The 12,786-nt window shown below is 48.5% G+C and overlaps 1 protein-coding gene across 1 annotated transcript in view; it reads left to right on the forward strand.

Moving 5' to 3' along the window:
- CCDC117 (coiled-coil domain containing 117) overlaps window positions 1–12,786 on the forward strand; it is an 82,093-nt gene that overhangs the window by 15,636 nt on the left and 53,671 nt on the right. The window contains exons 2-3 of the mRNA XM_082253868.1: window positions 11,411–11,461; window positions 12,222–12,473. Coding sequence (XP_082109994.1) covers window positions 11,411–11,461; window positions 12,222–12,473 — 303 coding nt within the window. The remainder of the gene's footprint in view (window positions 1–11,410; window positions 11,462–12,221; window positions 12,474–12,786) is intronic.

Genomic DNA, 12,786 nt, shown 5'->3' on the forward strand with positions numbered 1-12,786 from the left:
AGGGAAGAAATTTCCCACAAAGCCTAGAGAGGCTAACAGAATTTTTTTTTCATGGCCCCAGGGATAATAAACAGCAAAGGAAAAGGGAACCTTCAGAGCTGAAGTTTTCGGAAGGAAAGATCAAGAAACAGTGCGTCCTTTCCTTCCACCTCGGCTGCAAAGGATAAAAAAATGACTTAAAAGTCAAAGTAGGGGGCAGACTGAGTCAATTTCTTTCCAGCTGGGAAGAGAAGTCTCCCCATATATCCGCAGCACCATAAAAGAAGGCTACAGACTGGAATTTGCATCAATACCCCCTCCAACAGTAATCCTTACACACGTCCCCAAGGGAACTCAAAAAGGACAAGCCCTACTATTAGGGATTCAGGAACTGGCGGAACAACTGGTAATCATCCCAGTACCAAAGGAGCAGTTCTTTCAAGGGTTTTACTCCCATGTTTGTGGTCCCAAAACCCTCAAGGAAGCATCGCCTGATAATAAACTTGAAAAACCTCAAGTCCCTTCTATACAAAAAATTCACTATGGAGACCATCTACTCAGTAAGAAAAAACCTACTGAAAGATGAGTTCATGATCACCCTGGACCTCAAAGATACGTACCTGCATGTTCCTATTCACCAGGATCATCAGCCGTTTCTGAGGTTTGCAATGGTGACAGAGGAAGGAACTTCTCACTGGCAGTTCAGGGCTCTACCGTTCGGACTAACCTCCAGTGCAAGAATCTTTACTAAGATCCTAGCGGCGGCAGTGGCTTGGTTACACAACCAAGGGATAGCTCTAATCCCTTACCTGGACGATCTGCTGGTTTTTGCAAAAACAGAGGCCCAACTAAAGACAGACACCCAGCAAGTAATAACCTGCCTGCACGAGTTAGGATGGCTTATAAATTGGGAAAAATCGTCCCTGGTGCCAACACAGGTACAATCCTTCCTGGGATTTCAGGTGGACTCTGTGTCACAAACTCTTTCTTCCCAAAGAGAAGAGGGAACAAATAGTTTCGGCAGTCTTAGACTTAAAGAATGCACAATCCTGCCCCAGGAGAAAAGTATTTAAAGTCTTAGGCCTTATGTCAGCCAGTATCCCAGCCATTGTGTGGGCACAGCTGCATACAAGAGAACTGCTGTTCTTCCATCTGTCCTCTTGGGACAGAAGAATAGAGTCTCTAGACGAAATGGTTGTCCTCACTCCACAGGTCCAGACCTCCCTGGAATGGTGGACCAATTCAAACAACCTAGCGGAAGGTAGGCCATGGGGTCAGTGGGAGCCGCTAAGGATTATCAGACGCCAGTACCAGAGGCTGGGGAGCCCACCTAGAGGGGGCACAAACCCAGGGAATATGGGGCAAACGAACAGCACAACATCCAACTTCAGAGAACTGAAGGCAGTAGGAAAAGCCCTAAAAGCCTTTCGGAAACTCGTATGGAACAGAGAGGTTCTGATATTATCAGACACCACAACTGTGGCCTACCTGAACCGACAAGGAGGGACCAGATCGAGATCTCTCCTTACCCTAACCCAAGAAGTCTTGGGATGGACCGAAGGCAGGGTAATCTCATTAGCAGCTGTCCACATCAGGGGAAAGGACAACCTGCGGGCAGATTTTCTCAGCTGCTACAGCATCAAAGAAGGGGAATGGGAACCGAATCCCAAAGTTTCCAGTCGGTAATAGAGGTTTGGGCAACCAGAGATAGACTATTTGCCTCAGCTCTGAACAAAAAGGTGAAGAACTTCTCCCTAACCATGTCCAAAGAAATGGTCGGGCTGGATGCCTTAGCCCAGCCCTGGAACTTCAATCTGGCCTACGCCTTTCTACCTCTGATGCTAATTCCCAGAGTGCTCCAGAAGTTGAGCAGGACGCAGGATCTAAATTTAATTCTGATCGCTCCCTGGTGGCCCAAAAGGCCATGGTTCCCAATCCAGAAAGCCATGTCCATAGCCTGTCCTTGGTATCTCCCAGTCTCTCCAGTCCTTCTGTCTCAGGGACCAGTACAGTGTCAGAACCCAGGTTTCTCTTACGTCCTCCGACAGTCGCCGCCTCTTCATATTCGTCACAATGGGGTATTAGACTTTGCTCCGAAGGAGTAGCTAGGCAACAGAATATGTTAACATTAAAGCTTTTAACATATCCCACCCTCAAGGGGTGGTCCCCTCAGTCAATACCCTCCTACTTCCTGCAACCATATCTCAGTTTCAATGTCTAGCTTGTCAGGAGTGGCTGGCTCTCTCTGTGCTGGGGCTTTGTGCCCCAGACTCTTTCTTCTTTTTTGATTTTTTTGTTTGAGTTTTCTCTCCTACCTTTGCTTAGCTGTTCTTTTTGTCAGCATTAGTTAGTTCTTCTGATGAAGAGGATCATGCGGGCTGGGTCTCGGGCTGATCCCCCTGGTCGCAGGTCGTGGGTCAGTGGCTTCCCAGCCTGCCATCGAGCGTTCAGCCAGGTAACGCTCCTGGCACAGTGAACGACCCATCCCTGTTCGGTGCAGGGATGATTGGTGAGGTGGCTACCTCACTGGACGCTGTGCGGTTTCTTAACCCTCATTTTGTGCGTCTTGTATGCGACTCTCCCTGCCTCATGTGCAGCGGCTTGTTCGCCTGTGCGGGTCCCCCACGCCATTGTGAGGTAAGTGTATCTATGTGGGGACCTGTCTGTCTGGGGGGGGTGTCAGTCTGGGACTGTGTAACCTGCCTCTGCTCTCACTGTTTGTCTCCCTATCTCTCGGCTGCATGCTGTGGGCTACAAGGGGGGGGGGGGGAAGCTGTGTGACACTGTGTGTCAGCTTTGTCAGTGTGAGAAGCTTTGTGCTGTGGGGCATGTTTTGTGGCATGTTTGGGCACTATACAGCCATCGCTGCGGCGATCTACCATGTTTTTTATATATGGCTAAAATGTGTGCATTACTGTACTGTGGAGCGGCGGTTTCGGCGCCAAACGGCGCCATTTTGCCTACACTCACTCCGGCCGCATGTTCTACATGCATGGCGGCCATTTTCTTGTAGCCTCCCATAGGCTTTAATGGAGCGCCCTGGTCGCATCACTTCCTCTTCTCCTGGGTACACCGATCGAGGCAGCAGCAGCGGCGAGGGTCTCCTCAGGTTATATCCTTCTTATCCATTGCCTGTGTCAGTTTTATTGTCCCTGTGGGGGTCTCATTGTGCTTGTGTGTGGTGCGGTGGGCTGCGCACGCCGCGCTTGTTAAAGGGGCAGTTAACCCTTTATTATCCGGCATTTGATATTGGGGCAATGGATTCTCAGGAGGGCAAATTTCCTACCGCTTTGGTGGATAGCCAGGGGACCGCTGTTTCCCCCCCCCAGGGGGGGATTTAGCCACTATTGTGGCTGGCCTTGCTGCTCAGGTGCAGATGCTGGTGGCTGCTCAATCTACTAAGAGACCCAGAGTTTCTCTTTCCTCTGATTCTGAGGGTGAAGGTGATGGGGCTGTTATGGCGGGGGTCTCCTTATTGGGGTCCCGCTCCTCCCCGGACCTAGTGGGGTCCGAGGTGGAGGCTGAAGTTGAAGGGGTTGATAATTCTCCCCCTGGCTCGCCTGAAGAGCTTGCAATCATGGATGGCTTGATTGCTTCCATAAAACAAACGCTGCGTTTGCAGGATGAAGTGTGTCCCCCAGCTGCCTTGGCGGCTTATGGGACGCAGAGAAAACGCAGGACGCCGCAGGTTTTTCCCTGCAATGATGATTTTCAGCGCGCTGTTAAGGAACAATGGCGCAATCTACGCAAACCTTTTGCTGTGCCAAGTAGGTTCAAGCTGCGTTTATCCTTTCTCGCCTTCCACTGATGAACGGTGGTGTGTGCCACCCCCAGTGGATCACGCAATTGCGGTTTTAAACAAATCCACTGCGATTCCTGCAGAGGATTCCCCAGTGTTCCGTGACGCCACGGATAGGAGATTGGAGTCTCTTGCCCGTCATACTTACTCTGTTACGGGTTCTATGCTTAAAGCTCTGTTTGCCTCTCTCATGGCGGCCCAGGCTGTCGCAAGTTGGACGCAGATGCTTAGGCGCGTCCTAGTGGCCGATTCGGCCTCGCGGGCGACCCTGGATATGGTGGATCAAATCCACCAGGGTGTCATGTATCTGTGTGATGCGGACTTGGACTTAGTCCCGTTGGCGGCACGTGTGCACAGCGTGGCGGTGTTGTCTCGCCGCCTGGTTTGGTTGAAATGTTGGTCGGTGGTCCAATCTTCACATAAGACCTTAGCCAATCTGCCAGGGGTCCTTTCGTGCCTTTCGGTCGCACTACAAGGGCAAACCGTTCAAAGGTCAAGGCTCTCAAAAGAAGCCCTGGTCTGGGAAACAGAAGTCCGGTCAGTCCGGATCCGCAGCCCATAACAGTGCGGCCTGAAGGGGCGCCCTCACCCAGTTTTGGGGTGGGGGGACGCTTGCTCGGTTTTCTTCAACCCTGGTTGGCCCGCGTGCGGGACAGATGGGTTCAGGAGATCGTTCGATCTGGTTACAAGATCGAGTTTCTCTCTCGGCAGGAGAGCAGATTTTTTCCCTCAAATCTTCAGCTGTCTCCGGAGCGTTTACGGGACCTGCACCTGGCGGTGCGGGACCTGAGGGCTCAGGGAGTGGTGGTTCCGGTGCCTCATCGGGACAGATTTCGGGGGTTTTATTCCAATCTGTTCACCGTGCCCAGGAAGGAGGGCAAGGTTCGTCCAATTCTGGACTTGAAGGCTCTGAACCGCTCTGTGCGGGTTCGCAAGTTCCGCATGGAATCCCTGCGGTCGGTGGTGGCTGCCCTGGTTCCGGGGGAATTCATGGCCTCCATCGATTTGGAGGATGCGTATCTTCACATCCCCATTTTCGAGGGTCACCAGCGGTACCTTCGATTCGCCATTGTGGAGGATCACTACCAGTTCGTGGCGTTGCCTTTTGGTCTCGCCTCGGCTCCGCGGGTTTTCACCAAGGTGCTTGCACCGGTTCTGGCATTATTGAGAGCCCAGGGCATTTCTGTCCTGGGGTATCTGGACGACATTCTGGTTCGGTCTGCGACCAGCCAGGGTCTGGAGAAGGACCTGTCTGTCACGATGCAAACTCTGCAGGGGTTTGGTTGGACGATAAATTTTCCAAAGTCGACACTGAGTCCGTCGGTTCGTCTTCCCTACCTGGGAATGATCCTGGACTCGGTGCAGGCGAAGGTCTTCCTGCCGGAAGACAAACTCAGAACTCTTCAGGAGGAAGTCGGGTCCCTCAGGGACGTTTCGCTCTCGTCTCTGCGGACGTGCATGAGATGTCTGGGATTGATGGTCTCGGCCTTCGAGGCGATTCCCTTCGCCCAGTTTCACACGCGGGGTCTCCAAGCGGAGATCCTGTCCATGTGGGACGGGCGACCTCAATCTCTGGATCTTCAAATCTCGTTGAGTCATCGCGCCAGAAGAGACCTTCTGTGGTGGCTCCAGTCTCCGATGGTGTCCGGGGGCAAGTCGTTTCGTCCTATCTCGTGGACGGTGATCACCACGGATGCCAGCCTGTCGGGCTGGGGTGGTGTTCTGGGCGTTCTGTCCGCCCAGGGAACTTGGTCGGAGGGGGAGTCCTCCCTTCCGATCAACATTCTGGAATTGCGTGCGATAAATCTGTCTTCATCGCTGGACGGACCGGCTGCAGGGCTGCCCGGTTCGGGTGCAGACGGACAATGCCACGGCGGTGGCCTACATCAACCACCAAGGGGGCACCAGGAGTGCCCGAGCGGCTCGAAGTGGCCGACATTCTGACTTGGGCCGAGACTCATGTCCCGGCGGTGCACATTCCGGGGGTGGAGAACTGGCAGGCGGACTATCTGAGTCGCCAGACCCTGGATCAGGGGGAATGGTCTCTCCACCCGGCTGTCTTCCAGATGTTGTGCGCGAAGTGGGGTCTTCCAGATGTGGACCTGTTCGCGTCTCATCTCAACAACAAGGTGAGAAGGTTCGTGGCAGGGACGCGCGACCCTTGGGAAGACGCGTCGGACGCGTTAGTGGCCCCGTGGCATCAGTACAGCTGATGTACGCGTTTCCACCGATTCAGTTGCTGTCCAGGTTCCTTCGCAGGTTACACTCGGAACGCAGCACAGTGATTCTTGTGGCACCGGACTGGCCTCGCCGGTCCTGGTACGCAGACCTCGTGAATCTGGCGGTCGACGCCCCGTGGCGTCTGCCTCTTCGAGACGATCTCCTGTCTCAAGGACCGATATACCATCCTGCTTTAGTCGCTGGCTTTGACGGCCTGGCTGTTGAGACCGAGGTCCTGAAGGTGCAGGGTCTCTCCCCGGAGGTCATTCATACCTTGATCAACGCGAGGAAGTCTTCCTCGGGGAAGGTTTACTACCATACTTGGAAAGCTTATTTTGCCTGGTGGGAGTCCAGGGGGTTTTCACCCCGCACGTACTCGGTTTCCCGAGTGCTGTCCTTCCTTCAAACAGGTGTCGATCAGCGTTTGGCGCTGGCTACGATAAAGGGTCAGGTGTCTGCGCTGGCCGTTCTGTTTCAACGTCCCGTGGCTTCCAACTCCTTGGTTGGCACTTTTGTTCAGGGAGTGCGGCATCTGGTTCCTCCTAGGAGGGATCCTCTGCCCCCTTGGGACTTGAATCTCGTTTTATCTGTGTTACAACGTGCTCCTTTTGAACAGATCAGGGAGATCTCGTTGTCTATGTTGTCCAAAAAGGTCGCCTTTTTGGTTGCGATCACTTCGGCTCGCAGAGTGTCGGAGCTGGCGGCTTTGTCCTGCAAGTCTCCGTGTCTGGTTATTCACTTGGATAAGGTGGTCTGGCGACCTAATCCTCCTTTTCTTCCGAAGCGAGTTTCGGAATTCCATCTTAATGAGGATATTGTCTTGCCTTCGCTGTGCGCGAAGCCTAAACATCCAAAGGAGGTGAGTCTACATTCTTTGGATGTTGTCCGGGCGATAAGGGTTTACCTTAAATCGACTGCGTCTTTTCGAAAGACGGACTCTTTGTTTGTTCTTCCAGAGGGTCCTCGGAAGGGCATGGCGGCGTCGGCCTCTACCATCGCCAAATGGATCAGGCAGACCATTGAACAGGCATATGCTTTGCAGGGGAAGGTTCCCCCTGTGCCTGTGAAGGCGCACTCTACTAGATCTCGGAGTATGTCTTGGGCCTGTCGTCATGGGGCTTCTGTAGCCCAGGTGTGTAAGGCGGCGACCTGGTCGACCGTGCACACTTTCACAAAATTCTACAAGGTAGATGTTCAGGCATCGGCAGATGCTTCCTAGTGCGGCAGTTCCCTAGGGTCCCTTGTTGGGACCTCTGGCTGTTGGGATAGGTTTTTTATCCCCTGGTTCTTTGTTTTTTCCTGGGTTGTTGCTCCTGTTGAGCAATTTTTTTCCTGTTGCCCAGCTGGTTTCCTTCCTTTGGTAAGGTTCCTTTCTTTGATGCGGAGACTGCGTTGCCTTACGGCGCGGATGCGTTTCCCACCCCTCATGTTTGCACTGCTTTGGGACGTCCCCATTGTGACGAATATGAAGAGGCGGCGACTGTCGTAGGACGTAAGAGAAAACGGAATTTTTGTAAAATCTTACCTGTAAAATTCCTTTCTCTGAGTCCTCCGACAGTCGCCGCCCCCGCCCCTCTTTGGGGTTTGGTTGTATACTCTACTGCTATTCCACTGAAACTGAGATATGGTTGCAGGAAGTAGGAGGGTATTGACTGAGGGGACCACCCCTTGAGGGTGGGATATGTTAAAAGCTTTAATGTTAACATATTCTGTTGCCTAGCTACTCCTTCGGAGCAAAGTCTAATACCCCATTGTGACGAATATGAAGAGGCGGCGACTGTCGGAGGACTCAGAGAAAGGAATTTTACAGGTAAGATTTTACAAAAATTCAGTTTTTTTCCAGCTGACAGCCTGGTTACTGAACGCCAATTGCTTAGAGCAAAGGGATGCTCAGAGTGGTAGATACTCTTACTGAGCAGAAAAACAGTCAACTAGAAAAATTTATTTGAAAGTATGGAAAAAATTCTGTGCCTGGAGGAAGCAAAAGGACTTTGCTTCTTCCTCTACTCCCATGATTCTGGAATTTTTGCAAGATGGAGTAGACAAGGGTGTGGCGGTGAACACCCTTAAGGTACAGATAGCGGCTCTTTCATTTTTTTTGGACTCCAGTCTGGCAAAAGAGCTGTTGCTTAAAAGATTTTTGTTGGCTAGGTAAAGGGTTACCCCTATTACTAAAGACAGGTTCCCTACTTAGGACCTGAACAGGGTCCTAGAGGTGTTATCTAAGGACCCTTTTGAACCTTTAAAGGAAATCTCATTAAAATTTTTGTCTTTAAAAGTAGCTTTCCTGCTAGCCATCACTACAGCTAGAAGAATAGGTGATCTACAGGCTCTTTCCATTAAAGAGCCTTTTATGGTGGTCTTCCCAGATAGGATCGTCCTAAAGCCAGATCCCCTGTATATACCTAAGGTAGCATCCTCATTCCATAGGACGCAGGAGATAATTCTACCATCTTTTTGTGACAAACCAAAAAATGAGAGAATGGGAATTCCACTGTATTGATGTAAGAAGAGCTCTTCTCACTTATCTAGAAAGAACAAAGACCTTCAGGAGATCAAATCACCTTTTAGTCCTTCCTTTTGGACCTAGAAAGGGCTTGCAGGCTTCTAAGTCTTCAGTAGGTAGATGGATTAGGCAAGCAATTACCACTTCTTATGAATTATCAGGTGTTCCTGCTCCAACTAAAGCCCCGTACACACGATAAGAAATTCGGCTGGGAAATTTCGTCCGACCGATCTGCCGGTTTTCGGCTTGTTAGTAGGGTGCTTTCGACAGCCAACTCGGACTTTTCGGCTGACAAAATCCTGATGTGCAGGCATTAAAATTTTTGTCCTCCGTGAACACACGTCTGATTTTAGTCTCATTAGTACAGATTTTGACGGGGAAAAAATCTTATGAGCAAGACTAGGCATGCTCAGAGATGAAAGAACACATAGATGCAATTCAACACATGACATCACTTCTAAAATAGAATTCTGTTGTACGGGAAAATTCGTGTGCAGTCTAGAGCATATTCCAACCAACAGACACGCACTCTGGACAAAAGATGGACGACCAGTCGGCGGAAATTTGTTGCGTGTGTACGAGGCTTACGGTGAAGGCGCACTCTACAAGAGCCATTGCTACATCCTGGGCTGAAAAGGCAGGAGCATCATGGGAACAAATCCGCACTGCAGCCACCTGGTCTAGTCATGACACCTTCCTGAAGCATTATCGTGTCGACATACTGTCTCAACAAGACCTAGCCTTTGGCCGAAAGGTCTTACAGGCAGTGGTCCCACCCTAAGGTAGGCAAAAAGGATCTCTATTCTCCTCTCACTGTTGGGCCGTCCTGGAAGACGAGGAGAGAAAACCTACCGTTAGTACACCGGTAACGGTCTTTTCTTCTGAGCCTTCCAGGACGGCCCGCCTACCCGCCCTTGTTAAAAGGGTGTATGATAATATGGATAAATGTAGGTGCTAAGTACCTATAGAACTATTAGAACACTTCCCTCGGAAATGGTTGTGGAAGATACTTTATTACAACTGAGGGCCTGAGGGATGGGTGGGGCCTTTTAACCTTAATTGATTGTGTTTCCGGTGGGAGGAGCCTATCATCCCTCACTGTTGGGCCGTCCTGGTAGGCTCGGAAGAAAAGACCGTTACCGGTGTACTAACGGTAGGTGTGTTTTTTTTTTTTTTTTGTTTCATCATGCAGCTCTATACACTGTTATACAAGCAAAGTGTCATTTCTTCAGTGTTGTCACATGAAAATATATAAAAACGTTTACCAAAATGTGAGGGGTGTACTCACTTTTGTGAGATACTGTATATCGTTGAAAGCATTTTGTTATATCTGAAAAAAAATCTTGTCAAATTCAGAGCTGTTCCATGCATACTTCCTATGCTATCTCAAAGACCATTTCCAGTTATTTTGAACTACTCCCTGTTGTGAACAAGAGGAGGGATTTAGTAGCAAAAGGCAATTGGGTGGGGCTGACACAATTTCTTGTGATTTTAGCCCAGAAAAAGGCATAAATTGTAAGTCAACTGAAAACAATTGGGATCTGAGTTATTTCTGGAAAATTAGCAAGTAGTATTCTGTATTTGGAGGATCTCCAAAACGATAAAGCATGGGGAATGTGCATGTATTGCAGAGGAGTACTGTGTGTGTGTGTATATGTATGTATATGTATGTATGTATGTGTGTATATGTAATATATAACATTTTTTCTTTTTTTTTTTTTTTTTTTTTTGTCCTGACCTGCTGGAGAAGGGTGACTTCCTCAGGTGTGTGACAAAAGGTTTGGGAACTCCCCTGGAGTGGGATTTTTCAGGCACATAAAAAAATATAATTCAAAAATTGAAAAAATAGTAAATTTTATTAACAAAAGTATATGTCAACAATAAAAACAGGAGCAAGCAGAAAACCTTACACCATATCAGAAACCAACCACATAGTACAAAGTCGGTACCCAACCACCTAAAGTGAGCAGCTTCATCTTCAGGGGTAACTTTGGTTGGTTGGGTACCGACTTTGTACTATGTGGTTGGTTGGGTACCGACTTTGTACTATGTGGTTGGTTTCTGATATGGTGTAAGGTTTTCTGCTTGCACCTGTTTTTATTGTTGACATACTTTTGTTAATAACATTTACTATTTTTTCAATTTTTTAATTATATTTTTTTTATGTGCCTTTAAAAAATCTCTCCAGGGGAATTCCCAAACCTTTTGTCTTATGACCCAGGGATGTGGCACACTTTTAGAAACCCTGCCAAGAGCATACCTATTCCTCAGGTGTGTGTGATCTGCAACCTAACATGCAAAATCTCACATTTACCTGAGTTAATGTAAACCAAACATTTTAAATAGATTTATTTCTGAACCTAATAAAATGTATGAAAAAAACGTACCTGGTAATAAAATGAACACTAATTTTGTCTTTGTATTATTTTAGGCCACGTTCACACCTGAGCTTTGGGGATCGTGGGCAGAATCAGTGATTCTGCCTGCAATCCAAAAACACTCTGCAAAACTGAAAAATTGCACCTGAACAAGCAGGGTGCAATTTGTCAGTTTTGCAGAGCGTTCTGCTGTGCAAAGCTTGTCGCTCAAAGTAGCAGGAGCTTTTTTTTTTTTTTTTCTTTTTGGTGACAAGCTTCACACAATGCAGTTTGCCGCGATTGCAGCGCGATTTATCACTCTACTACTGCGTTAGAACCGCACCTATGTTTAGCTGCCATTGAAAATTAATGGCACCTGAGCAAGCGTGGTGGGATTGGTGAGTTTTGCAGAGCATTTTGGAATCGCGGAACAGAATCATGGTAATTCTGCCCGCAAACACCCAGGTGTGAACCGGGCCTTAAGTGCTGGTTTGTATTTTGTGAGGCTTTTATTTAATATTTATTTATTTTTTTCCCTTCAACATTTAGGCCCAGTAGCCGGATAAGGAAAAAGCATAGGCAAGATCAAGATGGCTTTAAGTAAGTGACAGCTCATTATTCTTGTGCATTTTAATTTTAAGTGTATAGCTTGTGCAGAATACACACCCACTGCGCCCTCCCGTCTTCTTTTTTTTTTGTTAGTTTCGTATATGTAAGTGATCCTCCTAGAAAAACAGGCCATACTTACCTTTTTAAGATGCTGCACTGAAAGCTATGTAGCATATGAGTGAGGTAGTGCTAGACTTTGTTGGTGATGCAAGTATGTGGCGGCTTGACTTCATGGAGGGTCCTCCAAAATGTGAGTTCCTTCAAGCATATGAAGATTGTGGAAATGGGTGCCATGCATAAAGTCTTAGCCCCCATTCACACTGGGGCGACGCTACTTCGCACCGCGACCTCGGAGCGGCCGCCACGGACTTCGTAACATTGAAGTCTATGGCGGTCGCCTCCTGGTCGCCCCAAAGAAGCTCCGGACCCTTTTTCTGAGTCGGAGCGACTTGTGTCGCTCCTATCAGAACGGGTCCGCAGCTTCCCTATGGGAGGCGACCTGCGGCGACCTGTGAGGCGACCAGGTCGCCTCACAGGTCGCCCCAGTGTGAACCGGGGCTAAAACTCCAGCCAGTTTGAGAATTGTGTCTCTTTCCTTCTCCAAGACCTTGGTAGTGTTAGGCATAATAAAAAGGTTATCTGGCTGTGCCGGCAATGGCAGCCACTAGATTGCTCTAATGACAGTTTTACTTTAACATTGCAGGCATAAGCACATTTGTGAATCTAATGGGCTTTATTTGTCAATCTTTAGCTATCCATCGAAGAGAAGGAAGCTGTGTGCATCCCCTGTTCTTGAAGAATGTCAAGCTCCAACCACTTATACCGAAGATACATCACAGCCCTGCTGGAGACCTAGCTTTTCACAAGTCATGCCAGCAGCTATAGTTCCATCATGTACATCACCATCTGAGATGCAGGTAGCCCTTAATGAGGGCATGGATGAAACCACTGTAGAATCTCAATCTGATAGTGCTCTTAAAAGAATTCGGGATATTGAAAACAGGTAAAGTATATTATATAATTTGACATCTAAACGTTCTCTTTACTGAAGAGCAAATAATCTTAAATTGCCACTTACCAGTGCTTAGATGTGGTGACCACATTGATCAGAAACTGTATATTTCTGCTTTTGCATTCAAATCCGAGAACATACCACTATGTTTGTGTTCCCATTTACACAGCATACCTACATTTTTTTTTTTTTTTTTCTTTTTTTATTACTTACCTTTTTTAGGCCTCCTTTTAATATAAGTGTACTTGCCTGCATTCGATGCACAGGTGTTCTGTACAGGCAGTCTCGTTCATGTCTGTTGGGA

This window comes from Pelophylax lessonae (assembly GCF_965119305.1).
Source record: "Pelophylax lessonae genome assembly, chromosome: 1".
NCBI classification, from domain to species: Eukaryota; Metazoa; Chordata; class Amphibia; order Anura; family Ranidae; genus Pelophylax; species Pelophylax lessonae.